Genomic DNA, 17119 nt, shown 5'->3' with positions numbered 1-17119 from the left:
GGGAGGGACTGGGATGGACTGGGAAGGGATTTCGGGGTTTTGGGGTGGATTTAGGGGTTTTTTTCTGCGTTTAGGGTTGTTTTGGGGGGGCTCAGGGCGGGTTCAGGGTGGGTTTGGGGTTTCTGGGGTGTTTTGAGGGTGGGTTCAGGGTGGTTTTTTGGGGTTCAGGGTTTTTGGGGTGAGTTTAGGATGTTTTTAGGGCGGGTTCAGGGTTTTTGGGGTGGATTCAGGGTTTTTAGGGTGGGTTTGGGGTTTCTGGGGTGTTTTTAGGGTGGGTTCAGGGTGGGTTTGGGGTTTAGGGTGGGTTTAGGGTTGTTTTTTTCTGGGTTTAGGGTTTTTGGGGCAGGTTCAGGGTTTTTAGAGCGGGTTCAGGGTGGTTTTTTGGGGTTTAGGGTGTTTTTGGGGTGGGTTTAGGGCGGGTTCAGGGTTTTTGGGGTGGGTTTAGGGTTGTTTTGGGTTGGGTTCGGGGTTTTAGGGTGGGTTCACGGTGGGTTTTTGGGGTTTAGGGTGTTTTTGGGGCGGGTTTATGGCGGGTTCAGGGTTTTTAGGGTGGTTTTGTGGGGTTTAGGGTGTTTTTGGGGTGGGTTCATGGTTTTTGGGGCGGGTTCAGGGTGGTGTTTGGGGTTTGGGGCAGGTTTAGGGTGGTGTTTTGGGGTTTGGGGTGTTTTTAGGGCGGGTTCAGGGCAGTTTTTTGGGGTTTGGGGCGGTTCAGGGTGGTGTTTGGGGTTTAGGGTGATTCTCCAGGTGTATCCCTGTTTGTTCCCCAGGTGTATCCCTGTGTGTCCCAGGTGTGTCCGTGTCCCCAGGTGTGTCTCTGATGGGTGTCCCCCCCGTGTGTCCCCAGGTGTATCCCCAGGTGTGTCCCTGTCCCAGGTGTGTCCCTGACGGGTGTCCCCCCAGTGTCCCCAGGCGTGTCCCTGTCCCAGGTGTATCTCTCTGTGTCTCCAGGCGTGTCCCTGTCCCTATTCCAGGTGTATCCCTGTGTGTCCCCAGGTGTGTCAGTGTCCCCAGGTGTGTCCCTGTCCCAGGTGTATCTCTCTGTGTCCTCAGGCGTGTCCCTGTCCCTATTCCAGGTGTATCCCTGTGTGTCCCAGGTGTGTCAGTGTCCCCAGGTGTGTCTCCCTGTGTCCCCAGGTGTGTCCCTGTCCCAGGTGTATCTCCCCGTGTCCCCAGGTGTGTCAGTGTCCCCAGGTGTGTCCCTGACGGGTGTCCCCCCCGTGTCCCCAGGTGTGTCCGTGTTCTCTCTGGCTGCCCTGCTGCTGCCCGAGTCCTTCCCCCATTACCTGGCGCAGGTGCGGGCGCTGAGCCTGGGCCCCGCCCTCGTCTGCTCGGCCAAGTTCCTGCTGGCCCTGCCCTTGTGCTACCACACCTGGAACGGCGTGCGCCACCTGGTGAGGCCCCCGGCCACCGCGGGGACACCGGGGACACGGGGTGGCACGGGGGTGGCACCGGGGGTGGCACCGGGGCGTCCCCCTGCCCGGATCACTGGGATTGAGGGGGTTTTAAGGATTGGCACAAAAGGTTGGGAATGGCTGGAGGGGCATCCCAGTGTGGAACTGGGAGTTCTGCACCTGGAATGTCCCCAGGAGCCTTTTTGGGGACAGCAGGTGACACTGGGGTGGCACTGGGGCATCCCCCCTGCCGGGTCCCTGGGATTGAGGGTTTTTTTTGGGAACGGCACAAAAGGTTGGGAATGGCTGGAGGGGCATCCCAGTGTGGAACTGGGAGTTCTGCACCTGGAATGTCCCCAGGAGCCTTTTTGGGGACAGCAGGTGACACTGGGGTGGCACTGGGGCATCCCCCCTGCCGGGTCCCTGGGATTGAGGGTTTTTTTTGGGAACGGCACAAAAGGTTGGGAATGGCTGGAGGGGTTTTATGGGAGCATCCCAGTGTGGAACTGGGAATTGTGCACCTGGAATGTCCCCAGGAGCCTTTTTGGGGACAGCAGGTGACACTGGGGTGGCACTGGGGTGTCCCCCCAGCCCGGGTCACTGGGATTGAGGGTTTTTTTTGGGAACGGCACAAAAGGTTGGGGGGGTTTGGGAGCCCATTCCAGAGCATCCCAGTGCTCCCAGTGTGGAACTGGGACTGGGGCACTGGGGTGGCCCTGGGGGTGCTCCAGGGCTGGGTGGGGTTTTGGGAATTCTGGATCCGTGGAATTCCCAGGTGTGACCCCAGACCAGCCCCTGGGGTTTGGGGGGCTCTGGGTTTTCCACATTATGGGGATAATGGGAAAAATGGGAATAATGGGAATGGGGAGGGTGGGAATAATGGGAATGGGAAAAGTGTGAATGGGAATGGGGAGAGGGGATGGAATGAGGGGAGAAGGATGGGAAAGGGGGGAGGGGGAAGGGAGCAGGAACTGGGATGAAAGGGAGTGGGATAACTGGGATAAAAGTGGGAAAGGAAAGGGGAGAGGGGGTGGGAAAAAGGGCAGGAAAAAGGGATGGAAAGGGGGAGAGGAAGTGGGGAAAAGGATGGGAAAGGAGAAAGGGGACAGGGAAAGGGGAGAAGAGATGGGGAAGGGGAGAGGAAGTGAGAAAAAGGGGGAGGGAAAGGGGTAAAAGGGGGAGAGGGGATGGAAAAAGGGGGAGAGGAAATGGGAAAAAAGGGGGAGAGGGGATGGGAAGGCTGTGGGACCGGGGAGCAGGAGGGCAGTGGGATCAGGGCACACTGCGGGAGGATCCCCCCGGTTGTGGGCTCGGGTCCCCCCCCGGCAGGGACCCCCAGCAGGGCTCGGGGACAGTGACAGTGACAGCGCTGTCCCCCGTGTCTCCGCAGGCCTGGGACCTGGGCAAGGGGCTGAGGCTGCCGCAGGTGACGCAGTCGGGGCTGCTGGTGCTGGCCCTGACGCTGCTGTCCTCGGCCGGCCTGGCCGCGCTGTGACAGCGGCAGCCCCGCGATTCCCGGCATTCCCGGAATTCCTCCCGCCCGGGAAGGTGACACTGCCTCCCCCTGCCCAAAAACCCGGGATGAGCAGGGCTGCCCCTGCTCCCTGCCAGCAGCGCTGCGTGTCCCCCGTGGTGTCCCCCGTGGTGTCCCCCACGTGGCCCCACGTGTCCCCGAGGCCGGGACAATGCGGGATCTGTGTCCCCACGAGTGGGCTTGGCAATGGGGCCGGGAATGGGGTGGGATCGCAGCGGGACAAGGAGCTCCATTGAGGCAGCGCCCCAGGGGCGTGGGTGACAGGTGACACCGCGCTGCCACCCCGCTGCCACCGCTGGGGTGCTCGGCCCCGTGGGAATTCCATGATTGAGCCCATTTTGGGGGGAAAATCCCAGTTTTGGATCTTCCCTTGCCAGTGGGGAGGCAGCACCCCATAGGGGTGGGTGACAGGTGACATGTCACTGCCACCCCACTGCCACCCTGCTGCCACCCCTGGGGCCCTCAACCCGGTGGGAATTCCATGATTCAGCCCATTTTGGGGGGAAAATCCCGATTTTGGAGCCTCCCTTTGCCAGTGGGGAGGCAGCGCCCCACGGGGGTGGGTGACAGGTGACATCTCACTGCCACCCCGCTGCCACCCCTGGGGCCCTCAACCCAGTGGGAATTCCAAGATTGAGCCCATTTTGGGGGGAAAATCCCGATTTAGGAGCCTCCCTTTGCCAGTGGGGAGGCAGCGCCCCACGGGGGTGGGTGCCAGGTGACATCTCACTGCCACCCCGCTGCCACCCCTGGGGCCCTCAACCCAGTGGGAATTCCAAGATTGAGCCCATTTTGGGGGGAAAATCCCAGTTTTGGAGCTTTCCTTACCAGTGGGGAGGCAGCGCCCCACAGGGGTGGGTGACAGGTGACATGTCACTGCCACCCCACTGCCACCCCACTGCCACCCTGCTGCCACCCCTGGGGCCCTCAACCCAGTGGGAATTCCATGGTTCAGCACATTTTGGGGGGAAAATCCCGATTTTGGAGCCTCCTTCCAGTGGGGAGGCAGCACCTGACGGGGGTGGGTGACAGGTGACATCTCACTGCCACCCCGCTGCCACCCCTGGGGTGCTCGGCCCCGTGGGAATTCCATGATTGAGCCCATTTTGGGGGGAAAATCCCGATTTTGGAGCCTCCCTTGCAGGTTCCCTGGTGGGGAGGGGTTTGTCACCGCAGGCGTTGTCACCTGTCCCCTGGGCAATAAAGCAGCTCTGACCCTCCAGCCCCGTGTCCCTCCCTGTCCCTCACCCGTGGGATTCTCCTCTGGGATTTGGGGAATTGCTGCTCCCAGTGGAAAAAACGTGGAAAAAACCCCAAAATCTGCAGTTCCTGGAGGAGCAGGGACGAGCCTGGGGGATTTGGGGTGGAATTTGGGATTTTGGAGCCTTTGCCACCCCGAGTTTCTGTCCCAGCTCCATGTGGGGAGGGATATGCTGGGAAAATCCGGGATTTTTGGGGGAAAATCCTCTCCAGGTTGGGATTTTGGGGTGGCAGGAGGGATGTGGGGGGGTTTGATCCCATCCCAATCCCATCCCCAATTAATTTCCTAATTAAGAATCCTCCCCTGGGATCGGGGAGGAGGAAGAGGAGGGAACCAAACCCTGAACCCCGAATGGATTTGGGCTCATTCCAAGGATTTCCTGCATTTCCCAGCCTTTATTTCCCCTTTTTGGGGGGCCCAGACCCTCCTGTGCCCCCCTGAGGGGGGGAAGTGTGGGATTGGGGGGGGATTGTCCCCAGGGGAGGGGACAATGACAGCAGAGCCACCTGCAGGGGCTCAGGAGCCGGGGGGATTTTGGGGACAGGGTCCCCAGCCATAGGGACTTAGGGGACAGGGTTCCTCCGCGGGGGCATTTTGGGGACAGGGTCCCCCCTCAGGGATGTCCCCAGGTTTTGGGGTCTCAGGGTGGGGGGAGCCCCCGCTGGGACCCCCCTGGTCCTTTCCAGAAGGTTCCGTGTCCCAAGGTTTCTGCAGCTGTGGGATGGAGGGAGGGGGGTCAGGGGGGTCCCCAGGGAGGGGACATGGGGTGGGGACCCCCCAAAAGGGCCTGGGAGCTCTCCTGGTGGGAACGCCCCCAAAACTGTCCCCAAAACTGTCCCTTGGTCCCCACATCCCCCTGCCCCCATGCCCATGTCCCTTTGTCCCCACAGCCCCCGTATCTGTGTCCCCTTTATCCCCACACCCCCGTGTCCCTGTGTCCCCCCATGTCCCCTGTCCCTGTCCCCTCTCCTGTCTGCTCTGTGCCACCCCTGCCCCGCCCCTCCCTGAGCCCTGGGGGTGTCCCCGGTGTACCCAGCTGTGTCCCTGTGTGTCCCCAGGTGTGGGTGCCCGGGGGTCCCCGAGGTGCCCGGGGCTCACCTGGGAGCGCCGCGCGTGCGGCAGGAGGTGCCCGCGGTCTCACTTTTCCCCTTTTTCCCCCATTTTCCCCCTCCCCCACCTGCCCCGCCATGTTTGCGTTGCCCGGCAACCGCCGCGAGCGCCCCCTGGCGGCCGTTACGGGCTCTCCACGGGGGCGGAGCCAACCACGTCATTACCATTAACCACGCCCCCTTCACGACCACGCCCCTGCTGGCTCCGCCCCCCGGCGGGTCTCAGTGTCGCGACAGGGACAGGAGGGGCCACAAAGGGACAGGAGGGGTCTGTCCCCATCCCTTTCGCCATTTCTGTCCCCTCTGTCCCCTCCCCTGTCCCTCTGTCCCCTCTGTCCCCTCCCCTGTCCCTCTGTCCCTCTGTCCCCTGTCACGCCACTCCCATCTCAATTCTCTCAATTTTATTCCGTTTCCTTTTCCATTTTTTTCATTTTTTCCACTTTTTTTTTTTTTTTCCCTGGTTCTGGGTTCGTTTTTCCTCAAACCCCAAAAACCCCAAAAAAACCCCCAAAGGTGGGGGCGGAGCTTTTGGGTGACAGAGGTGACAATGACACCGCGGGGGGGCTGCGAGGGGGCACTGGGGGAGCTGGGAATGAACTGGGAATGGGGGATGGGAACTGGGATTGAACTGGGAATGAACTGGGAATGGGGGATGGGAACTGGGACTTTTTTTTGGGGGGGGAAGCGTAAAAAAAGGGGCCAAACCCCCAAATAAAGCAACAAAACCAGGGGAGAGCGGAGCGGGGCGGGGATTTTGGGGCGATTTGGGGTTTTTCGGGGTTTTTTGGGGCGGTCAGAGCCGCTCCTGCCGTCGCCGTGTCGGGCTGGCTCTCATTGTCACTGTCACTGTCACTGTCACCGCGGTGGCCCCGCGAGGCAGCTCCGGGAAAGGACATTTTGGGGACTTTCAAGGATTTTGTGGGATTTTGGGGGAATTCTGTGGGATTTTGGTAGGATTTTGAACGGTTTTAGGGATTTTTGGGCTTCCGGAGCCGCTCCTGCCGTCACTTTGTGGGGTCGGCTCTTTCTGTCCCTTGTCCCCGTCCCTGCGGTGGCCCCGCGAGGGAGCTCCAGGACAGGAATTTTGGGGGATTTTGAACAATTTTTATGGAATTTTGGGAGAAATTTTGTAGGATTCTGTGGGATTTTGTAAGATTTTGAAGCTTTTTTTGGCTTCTGGAGCCGCTCCTGCCATCACTCTGTCAGACCAGCTCTCACTGTCGCTGTCCCTGTCCCCATCCCCGTGGTGGCCCCGTGAGGGAGCTCCAGGACAGGAATTTTTGGGCATTTTGAACAATTTTTATGGAATTTTGGGGGGAAATTCTGTTTGATTTTGAAGTTTTTTGCTTTTTTTTGGGCTTCTGGAGCCGCTCCTGCCGTCACTTTGTGGGGCCGGCTCTCACTGTCCCCTGTCCCCATCCCCGTGCTGTCCCCGCGAGGGAGCTCCAGGACAGGAATTTTGGGGGATTTTGAAAATTTTTATGGAATTTTGGGGGGGAATTCTGTAGGATTTTGTAAGATTTTGAAACTTTTTTGGGTTTTTTTGGGCTTCTGGAGCCGCTCCTGCCGTCACTTCTGCGGGCCGGCTCTCTCTGTCCCTGTCCCTGTCCCTGCGAAGGAGCTCCAGGACAGGAATTTTGGGGGATTTTGAACAATTTTATGGAATTTTGGGGGTAATTCTGTGTGATTTTGTAGCTTTTTTGAGTTTTTTGGGCTTCCGGAGCCGCTCCTGCCGTCACTTTGTGGGGCCGGCTCTTTCTGTCGCTGTCGCTGTCCCTGTCCCCATCCCCGTGCTGTCCCCGCGAGGGAGCTCCAGGACAGGAATTTTGGGGGATTTTGAAAATTTTTATGGAATTTTGGGGGGGAGATTCTGTAGAATTTTGTAAGATTTTGAAACTTTTTCTGGGGTTTTTTGGCTTCCGGAGCCGCTCCTGCCGTCGCTTTGTCAGACCGTCTCTCACTGTCCCTTGTCCCTGTCCCCGCGGTGTCCCCGCGAGGCACCTCCAGGACAGGAATTTTGGGGGATTTTGAACAATTTTATGGAATTTGGGGGGTAATTCTGTGTGATTTTGTAGCTCTTTTGAGTTTTTTGGGCTTCCGGAGCCGCTCCTGCCGTCACTCTGTCAGACCGGCTCTTTCTGTCACTGTCCCTGTCCCTGTCCCCATCCCCGCGGTGGCCCCGCGAGGGAGCTCCAGGACAGGAATTTTGGGGGATTTTGAAAATTTTTATGGAATTTTGGGGGGGAGATTCTGTAGAATTTTGTAAGATTTTGAAACTTTTTCTGGGGTTTTTTGGCTTCCGGAGCCGCTCCTGCCGTCGCTTTGTCAGACCGTCTCTCACTGTCCCTTGTCCCTGTCCCCGCGGTGTCCCCGCGAGGCACCTCCAGGACAGGAATTTTGGGGGATTTTGAACAATTTTATGGAATTTTGGGGGTAATTCTGTGTGATTTTGTAGCTTTTTTGAGTTTTTTGGGCTTCCGGAGCCGCTCCTGCCGTCACTTTGTGGGGCCGGCTCTTTCTGTCCCTTTTCCCCGTCCCTGCGGTGGCCCCGCGAGGGAGCTCCAGGACAGGAATTTTGGGGGATTTTGAACAATTTTTATGGAATTTTGGGAGAAATTTTGTAGGATTCTGTGGGATTTTGTAAGATTTTGAAGCTTTTTTTGGCTTCTGGAGCCGCTCCTGCCATCACTCTGTCAGACCAGCTCTCACTGTCGCTGTCCCTGTCCCCATCCCCGTGGTGGCCCCGTGAGGGAGCTCCAGGACAGGAATTTTTGGGCATTTTGAACAATTTTTATGGAATTTTGGGGGGAAATTCTGTTTGATTTTGAAGTTTTTTGCTTTTTTTTGGGCTTCTGGAGCCGCTCCTGCCGTCACTTTGTGGGGCCGGCTCTCTCTGTCCCTGTCCCTGTCCCTGCGAAGGAGCTCCAGGACAGGAATTTTGGGGGATTTTGAACAATTTTATGGAATTTTGGGGGTAATTCTGTGTGATTTTGTAGCTTTTTTGAGTTTTTTGGGCTTCCGGAGCCGCTCCTGCCGTCACTTTGTGGGGCCGGCTCTTTCTGTCGCTGTCGCTGTCCCTGTCCCCATCCCCGTGCTGTCCCCGCGAGGGAGCTCCAGGACAGGAATTTTGGGGGATTTTGAAAATTTTTATGGAATTTTGGGGGGGAATTCTTTTTGATTTTGTAGAATTTTGAAACTTTTTTGGGCTTCCGGAGCCGCTCCTGCCGTCACTTTGTGGGGCCGGCTCTCTCTGTCGCTGTCACTGTCGCTGTCCCCGTCCCCGCGGTGTCCCCGCGAGGCACCTCCAGGACAGGAATTTTGGGGGATTTTGAACAATTTTATGGAATTTGGGGGGTAATTCTGTGTGATTTTGTGGGATTTTGTAGCTTTTTTGTCCCCGCGGTGGCCCCGCGAGGGAGCTCCAGGACAGGAATTTTGGGGGATTTTGAACAATTTTATGGAATTTTGGGGGGGAGATTCTGTAGGATTTTGTAAGATTTTGAAATTTTTTCGGGTTTTTTTTGGCTTCCGGAGCCGCTCCTGCCATCACCTTGTCAGACCGGCGTCACTTGTCCCTTGTCCCTGTCCCCGCGGTGTCCCCGCGAGGCACCTCCAGGACAGGAATTTTGGGGGATTTTGAACAATTTTATGGAATTTGGGGGGTAATTCTGTGTGATTTTGTGGGATTTTGTAGCTTTTTTGAGTTTTTTGGGCTTCCGGAGCCGCTCCTGCCGTCACTCTGTCAGACCGGCTCTTTCTGTCGCTGTCGCTGTCCCTCGCTGTGTGTCGCTGTCTGTCGCTCTGTCGCTGTCTGTCGCTCTGTCGCTGCGGCGCGGTGTCACAGCGCGGGGCAGGTCACCTGGTGTCGCATGCCGTCGTTGCAGAGCAGCGCGGCCGCGCGCTCGTCGCTGTCGCCGTGCTGGCACTGCATGTAGCTGATGCCGTGCGGCGAGTACGAGTGGTGGGCACAGGCGGCGCAGGGCCGGGGCATGGTGCCACCCGTGCTGCTCCTGCGCCGGGGGACAGCGCGTCAGCTGCCACCGCGGGGGTGGCACCGCGCTCGTGGCGCTCACTGGCACCCCTGGGTGTCCCTCAGTGCCCTGTGCCACCCCCTGAGCCTGGTGGCACTCATTGGTGACAATCAGCCCTGTGCCACCATCCCCTGCTTGGTGACACCTCTGGGTGTCCATCAGTGCCCTGTGCCACCCCTTTGTGCTTGGGGACACCCATTGGCACCCCTGGGTGTCCCTCAGTGCCCTGTGCCACCCACCCCTGCTTGGTGACACCCATTGGCACCCCTGGGTGTCCCTTGGTGTCCCTCAGTGCCCTGTGCCACCCACCCCTGCTTGGTGACACCCATTGGCACCCGTGGGTGTCCCTGAGTGCTCTGTGCCACCCTCCTGTGTCTGGTGGCACCCATTGGTGACCATCAGTGCCCTGTGCCACTGTCCCCTGCTTGGTGGCACCCCTTGGGGACCGTCAGTGCCCTGTGCCACCCCCTGAGCCTGGTGACACTCATTGGTGACAATCAGCCCTGTGCCACCCTCCCCTGCTTGGTGACACCCCTGGGTGTCCCTTGGTGTCCCTCAGTGCCCTGTGTCACCCCCTGAGCCTGGTGACATCCCTTGGGGACCGTCAGTGCCCTGTGCCACCCTCTGTGCTTGATGGCACCCACTGGCACCCCTTGGTGACAATCAGCGCCCTGTGCCACCCACCCCTGCTTGGTGACACTCCTGGGTGTCCCTCAGTGCCCTGTGCCACCCCTCTGTGCTTGGTGGCACCCATCAGAACCCCTTGGTATCCCCCTGTAGTTGGTGCCACCCACCCAGTGCCACCCAGTGTGTCCCGTTTGTCCCCAGCAGTGCCCAGTAGCACCCAGCAGTGCCCAGTGCCAGTCACGGGTGCCCAGCACAGCCCAGCTGGTATCCCCCTGTAGTTGGTGCCACCCACCCAGTGCCACCCAGTGGTGCCCGTTTGTCCCCAGCAGTGCCTGGTGGCACCCAGAGCTGGCCTGCAGTGGCCATCGGTGCCCGGTGGCATCTGACAGTGCCCAAGGGTGCCCAGTGCCACCCAGTGGTGCCTGTTTGTCCCCAGCTGTGCCCAGTTGTGCCCAGTGCCAGTCACTGATGCCCAGTACAGCCCAGTAGAGCCCAGTAGAACCCAGTACAGCCCAGTACAGCCCCGTGCCACCCCGTGCCACCCCGTGCCCCCCGGCACGCACCGGCAGTCGCTGCAGGCGCGCTGGCACTCCTTGCGCTGGTAGCGGGCGATCAGTGCCCAGATGAGCAGCCCCAGGAGGCTGAGCAGCAGCAGGGAGCCCAGGATGGAGCCCACGATGATGCCAGCCTGGCGCCCGCCTGCGCCGGGGACACGGCCTGTCACCGCCGGCCTCCGCCGGCTGCCCGGGCACGCGGTGGCACCCAGGGCCACCCAGTGCCACCCAGGGCCACCTCAGTGGCACCCAGAGCCACCCAGGGCCACCCAGTGCCACCCCAGTGACACCCAGGGCCACCCAGAGCCACCCAGGGCCACCACAGTGACACCCAGGGCCACCATGATGCCACCCAGTGCCACCACAGTGCCACCCAGGGCCACCACAGTGACACCCAGGGCCACTCAGTGCCACCCAGGACCACCACAGTGCCACCCAGTGCCACCCCAGTGGCACCCAGAGCCACCCCAGTCGCACCCAGAACCACCCAGTGGCACCCAGGGCCACCACAGTGCCACCCAGTGCCACCCCAGGGCCACCACAGTGACACCCAGGGCCACCACAGTGCCACCCAGAGCCACTCTAGTGCCACCCAGAGCCACCCCAGTGGCACCCAGAGCCACCCAGTGCCACGCAGGGCCACCCCAGTGCCACCCAGATGCCATCCAGAGCCACCCTGGTGCCAGCCTGGAACTCGGGGACACCTTGATGCCACCCCAGAGCCACGCTTGGGAGCTGAGACATCCTGCTGCCACCCTGTGTCACCCCCAGGCAGTGCCACCCAGTGCCACCCCAGGGCCACCGCGGTGCCACTCAGTGCCACTCTAGTGCCACCCAGAGCCACCCCAGTGGCACCCAGAGCCACCCTGGTGCCAGCCTGGAACTCAGGGACACCTTGATGCCACCCAGAGCCACCCTTGGGAGCTGAGACATCCTGGTGCCACCCTGTGTCACCCCCAGTGTCACTCACGCGGCCCCGGGCTCAGGGTCAGCTGGCACACCCCAATGTCCCCAGTGTCCCCAGTGTCCCCCGTGTCCCCGGTGTCACTCACGCGGCCCCGGGCAATGTCCCCAGTGTCCCCAGTGCCCCCAGTGCCCCCAATGTCCCCCATGTCCCCAATGTCCCCAGTGCCCCCAGTGTCCCCAGTGTCCCCAGTGCCCCCGGTGTCCCCGGTGTCCCCGGTGTCCCCAATGTCCCCAGTGCCCCCAATGTCCCCCATGTCCCCCGTGTCCCCGGTGTCCCCGGTGTCACTCACGCGGCCCCGGGCTCAGGGTCAGCTGGCACACCGAGTAGCCCACGCGGTTGGTGACGCGGCACTGGTAGGTGCCAGCGTGGGCGCCCGTCAGGCTGCGGATCAGGAGGTCACCGGGGGCACGGCCTGGCACAGCACGGGTGGCACTGTCACCTCGGTGAGGGCAGGGGACACGGGGCAGGGGGACACAGAGGGACACAGGGGGACAGGGGGACACGGGGACACAGAGGGACAGACGGACACGGGACAGGGGGACACAGGGACATGGAGACACAGGGACATGGGGACACAGAGGGACAGGGGGACACAGAGGGACAGACGGACACAGGGACAGGGGGACACAGACAGGCACAGGGACATGGGGACACGGACAGACACAGGGACAGGGACACAGAGGGACAGGGGGACACAGAGGGACAGACGGACACAGGGACAGGGGGACACAGACAGGCACAGGGACATGGGGACACGGACAGACACAGGGACAGGGACACAGAGGGACACATGGACAGGGACAGACACACAGACATGGGGACACACAGGGACATGGACGCAGGGACATGGACAGACAGAGGGACACAGGGACACACCCCCCGGAGCCCCCCGGAGCCCCCAGACCCACCTTGCAGGGTGCCCGCGGGCAGGCGCCCCCCCCCGTAGCCCTCGGCCAGCTTTGCCCACTGGTAGCTGAGGGGCGCGGTGCCCCCCCGGCTGAAGCAGCGCAGCAGCACCGAGCCCCCCTCGGCCACATCGCCCTCGCTCCAGCACTGCGGGGCCGCCGGCTTCTCTGCTGGGAGGGGACAGCGTCGGGACAGGGACAGTGACAGGGACGGGGAGAGGGACAGGGACAGTGACAGTGGCAGGGGCAGAGACACCATGACATAGGCAGGGACAGTGACAGGGGACAGCGACACGCGGGAGGGGGATGGTGACACCGGCAGGGACAGGAGACAAGGGACAGGGACACCGGGAAGGGGACAGAGGATAGGGGACAGGGAGGGACAGGGACACCACCAGGGACAGCCAGGAGAGGAGAAGGCGGGACAGGGACAGTGTCAGAGCCACCGGGGAGGGGACAGGGACCGAGGACAGCCAGGAGGGGGACAGGGGACACTGTCAGGGCCACTCAGGGGGACACCATCGGAGTCAGCAGGGACCACCCAGGAGAGGGGACACCTGGGAGGGTGGGGGGACAGGAGTCACCTGGGGCGGGGGGACACGGGACACTGTCAGGGCCACCTGGATGGGGGACAGGGGACATGGTCAGGGCCACCACGGGCCACATGAGAGGGGGAGAGGTGACACCACCAGTGCCACCAGGGGCCAGCCAGGAAGGGGACCTGGGTGTGGGACAGGTGACACTGGGGGCCACATGAGAGGGACACAGGTGACACCACCAGGTGCCACCCAGGAAGGCGACTTGGGAGTGGGACAGGGACACTGTCAGTGCCACCAGTGCCACACGAGAAGGGCACAGGTGACACCACCAGCGTCACCACAGGGAACCAATGCCACCTCGGGGAGGGGACAGGTGACAGCGGCGGGCGCGCCCTCACCTTGCACGGTGACAATGACCTCGTGCACGGCCACCGTGTTCTTCTTGACGCGGCACTGGTAGGTGCCGGTGTCGCTCTCCTGCAGGTCGGCCACGCGGATGGAGGCGTCGCGCTGGCCCGGGTCCGTCTGCACGAAGGCCACGCGGTCCTGCAGCCCCGAGCTGCCGTAGTTCACGTGGTGGTCCTGGTAGGACAGGAACTGGGGACAGGGGACAGGGGACAGGGGACAGCGTCAGCGCCGCCTCGGGGACGCGGCGGGGCTTGGGGGTGGGGTGGGTTTGGGTTGGGTTGGGTTAAGGTTGGTTAGGATAAGGGTTGGGATTGGATTGGTTTGGTTTGGGTTGGGTTTGGGTTGGGTTGGGCTTGGGTTGGGTTTGGGTTGGGCTTGGGTTGGTTAGGATAAGGGTTGGTTTTGGGTTGGGTTGAGTTGGGTTAACGTTGGTTAGGATAATGGTTGGGTTTGGATTGGTTGGGTTTGGTTTGGTTTGGTTTGGGTTGGGTTTGGGTTGGGTTGGGCTTGGGTTGGTTTGGTTTGGGTTTGGTTTTGGTTTTGGTTTTGGTTTGGGTTGGGTTGAGTTGGGTTTGGGTTGGGGTTGGATTTGGGTTAGGTTTGGGTTGGTTGGGTTTGTGTTAGTTGGGTTTGGGTTGGGTTAACGTTGGTTAGGATAAGGGTTGGGTTGGGGTTGGGTTGGGTTGAGTTGGGTTAAGGTTGGTTAGGATAACGGTTGGGTTTGGATTTGGTTTTGGTTTGGGGTTGAGTTGAGTTGGGTTTGGGTTGGGTTGGGTTTGGTTTTGGTTTGGGTTGGGTTGGGTTTGGGTTGGGTTTGGATTTGGTTTGGGGTTGGGTTGGGTTTGGGTTGGGTTGGTTGGGTTAAGGTTGGTTAGGATTTGGGTTCGGTTTGGGTTGAGTTAAGGTTGGTTTGGGTTTTGGTTGGTTGGGTTTGGGTTGGGTTGAGTTGGGTTAAGGTTAGTTAGGATAATGGTTGGGTTTGGCTTGGTTGGGTTTGGGTTTGGATTAGTTAGGATTGGGGGTTGGGTTCGGTTTAAGTTAGGGTTAAGGTTGGTTAGGTTTGGGTTTGGGTTTGGTTAAATTGGTTAGGATTAAGGTTGGGTTAGGATTAGTGTTTGGGTTGGCTTTAGTTCAGGGTTAGGGTTGGGTTGGGTTTAGATTAGGGTTAAGGTTGGTTAGGATTTGGGTTGAGTTAAGGTTGGTTGGGTTTGGGTTTGGGTTGGTGTTGGATTGGGTTTGGGTTGGTTAGGATTAGGGGTTGGGTTGGGTTTAGATTGGGTTTGAGTTAAGGTTGGTTGGGTTGGCTTAGGGTTAGGGTTAAACTTGGTTAGGGTTAGGATTGGGTTAGGGTTAGGCTCAGCTCTGTTCCTGCTGGTTCCTGCCTGCTCCTTCCTTTTGCTGCCTGTCCCTGCCTGTCCTGTTTTCCCTGCCTGTCCCTGCCTGTCCCTGTCCCTGCATCCCTGGCTGACCTCCAGCCCAGCCCAGCCCAGCCCTGTCTGGTCCTTCCCAGACTGGCACACCCAGACGCTGCCAGACCTTCCCTGCCCTGCCTGTCCCTGCCTGTCCCTCTGGCCTGTCCCTGCCCTGCCTGTCCCTCTGGCCTGTCCCTGTCCAGCCTGTATATCCTGCTGGGCTCCATCCCAGCCTGTCCTGCTTCACCCTTCCAGACCCTGCCTGTCCTTCCCTGCCGTGCCCAATCCTGCCTGTCCCTGCCTGTCCCTCTGGCCTGTCCCTGTCCAGCCTGTCCATCCTGCTCAGCTGGGCTCCATCCCAGCCTGTCCTGCCTCATCCTTCCAGAGCCTGCCTGTCCTTCCCTTCCGTGCCCAATCCTGCCTGTCCCTGCCTGATCCTGCTTCATCCTCCCATCCCAGCTTGTCCTGCCTGTCCCTGCCTGTCCCACTTCATCCTTCCCATCCCAGCTTGTCCTGCCTGTCCCTGCCTGATCCTGCTTCATCCTCCCATCCCAGCATTTCCAGACCCTGCCTGCTCCTGCCCTGCCCTCCCCAGCCTTCCCTGTCCTCCCTGTCCCTTCCTGTCCTGCCTGTCCCTGTCCTGCCTGTCCCTGTCTGTCCCTGTCCTGCCCAGCACTTCCAGACCCTGCCTGGTCCTTCCGTGCCTTTCCTGAGCTTCCCTGTCCTGCCTGTCCCTCCCGTCCCTCTCTGTCCCCTCTATCCCACTCTGTCTCTCTGTCCCTCTGTCCCTCCTTGTCCCTGCCTATCCCTGCCTGTCCCTCTCCATCCCACCCTGTCCCCTCTGTCCCTCCCTGTCCCCTCTGTCTCTCTGTCCCCCTCTGTCCCTCCTTGTCCCTGCCTATCCCTGCCTGTCCCTCTCCATCCCACCCTGTCCCCTCCGTCCCTCCCTGTCCCTCTCCATTCCTCTCCGTCCCTCTGTCCCCTCTGTCCCTCCCTGTTCCTCCCTGTCCCTCTCCATTCCTCTCTGTCCCTCTGTCTCTCTGTCTCTCTGTCCCCTCTGTCCCCTCTGTCCTTCCCCGTTCCTCCCTGTCCCTCTCTGTCTGTCCCTCTCCATTCCTCTCTGTCCCCTCTGTCTCTCTGTCCCCTCTGTCCCTCTGTCCCTCCCCTCCCAGCCGAGCTCCCCCCGCGCCCCCCGCGCCCCCCGGCCCCTCACCACGTTCTCGGGGCTGGGTCTCTCGGGGCTGATCTGGATCCACTCGATCCCCACGCCCTGGGGGCCGTTGTCCTCGGGCTCCAGCACGTAGGGACAGCCCAGCTTGACCGAGTCGCCCTTGGCCAGGTACAGAACCTCGCGGCCCTTGCCGTTGATCCTGACGGCCACCAGGAGAGCTGGGGACACAGCGGCACCGTCACCCCCGGAACGGCGCTGGCACACCTCAAAATGGCACTGTCACCCCCGAAAATGGCACTGTCACACCTCAAAATGGCACCGTCACCCCCGAAATGGCACTGTCACACCTCAAAATGGCACCGGCACCCCCGAAAATGGCACTGTCACACCTCAAAATGGCACTGTCACCCCCGAAATGGCACTGTCACACCTCAAAATGGCCCCGTCACCCCCGAAATGGCACTGCACACCCAGAAACGGTAGTGACACCCCTCAAAAATGGCACTGTCACACCAAAAGTGGCAGTGACACCCCCAAAACAGCACCCAGAACGCCCCACAGCCCCACACCTGCAGCTCCTGCCCCGCGCGGAGCGGGGATGGGGCACAGGGACCCCAAACCTGTGCCCTGAGACCCCTGACCCCAAACCCTGAAACCCCCAAAGCGTCAGGAGCAGGGACCCAGAGCACCCCAAACCTGTGCCCTGACACCCCTGACCCCGCAGCTGCAGCACGGGGAGCCACCACACCCCAAACCTGTGCCCTGAGACACCTGGAAACCCCCAAACCCCCCACACCTGGCAGCCCCAAACACCCCACACCTGCAACCCTAAAACCCCCCCGCCTGCAGCCCCCTGACCCCCACCTGCAGCCCCCCACCCCTGGCTCTCCTCTCCCACCCCGGGCGCCCGCGGGGATGTCCCGGGTGGGTCCCGGTCCCCTCGGTGCTGTCACCCCTGGCAGCCCCGGTGACACCCCGGGCTCGATGCCACCCGCGCTGTCCACAGGACCCCGGTGGTGGCCGCAGGTGTGCCCAAGGTCACAGGCGTGTGCCCAGGTGTGCCCAGGTGTCACCAGGAGCTGCAGGTGTGCCCAGTGCCCAGGTGTGAACAGGACCCAGGTGTGACCAAGGTGTCACAGGTGTGTGACAAGGACGCCGGTGGTGGCTGCAGGTGTCACCAATGCCCAGGTGTCACCAATGCCCAGGTGTC

At 60.9% G+C, this 17119-nt stretch overlaps 2 protein-coding genes across 2 annotated transcripts; one reads left to right on the top strand and one right to left on the bottom strand.

The window, feature by feature from the left end:
- Nucleotides 1-1148: 1148 nt before the first annotated feature.
- Nucleotides 1149-3212, top strand: SDHC (succinate dehydrogenase complex subunit C; the record flags this gene model as incomplete). The annotated part of the gene is made up of 2 exons (XM_039730380.1): nt 1149-1391; nt 2782-3212. Coding segments are annotated over 2 exons (348 nt in total), but the record flags the coding sequence as incomplete, so codon positions are not given.
- A 5921-nt stretch (nt 3213-9133) lies between these two features.
- Nucleotides 9134-16185, bottom strand: VSIG8 (V-set and immunoglobulin domain containing 8; the record flags this gene model as incomplete). The annotated part of the gene is made up of 6 exons (XM_039730381.1): nt 9134-9305; nt 10517-10670; nt 11764-11886; nt 12383-12547; nt 13317-13515; nt 15952-16185. Coding segments are annotated over 6 exons (1047 nt in total), but the record flags the coding sequence as incomplete, so codon positions are not given.
- Between the last annotated feature and the right edge of the window lie 934 nt (nt 16186-17119).

This window comes from Passer montanus, unplaced genomic scaffold, assembly GCF_014805655.1.
Source record: "Passer montanus isolate IOZ18808 unplaced genomic scaffold, ASM1480565v1 scaffold713, whole genome shotgun sequence".
NCBI lineage: Eukaryota > Metazoa > Chordata > Aves > Passeriformes > Passeridae > Passer > Passer montanus.
The sequence above is the reverse complement of the archived record's forward strand: the minus strand, read 5'-3'. Positions and strand labels throughout refer to the sequence as shown.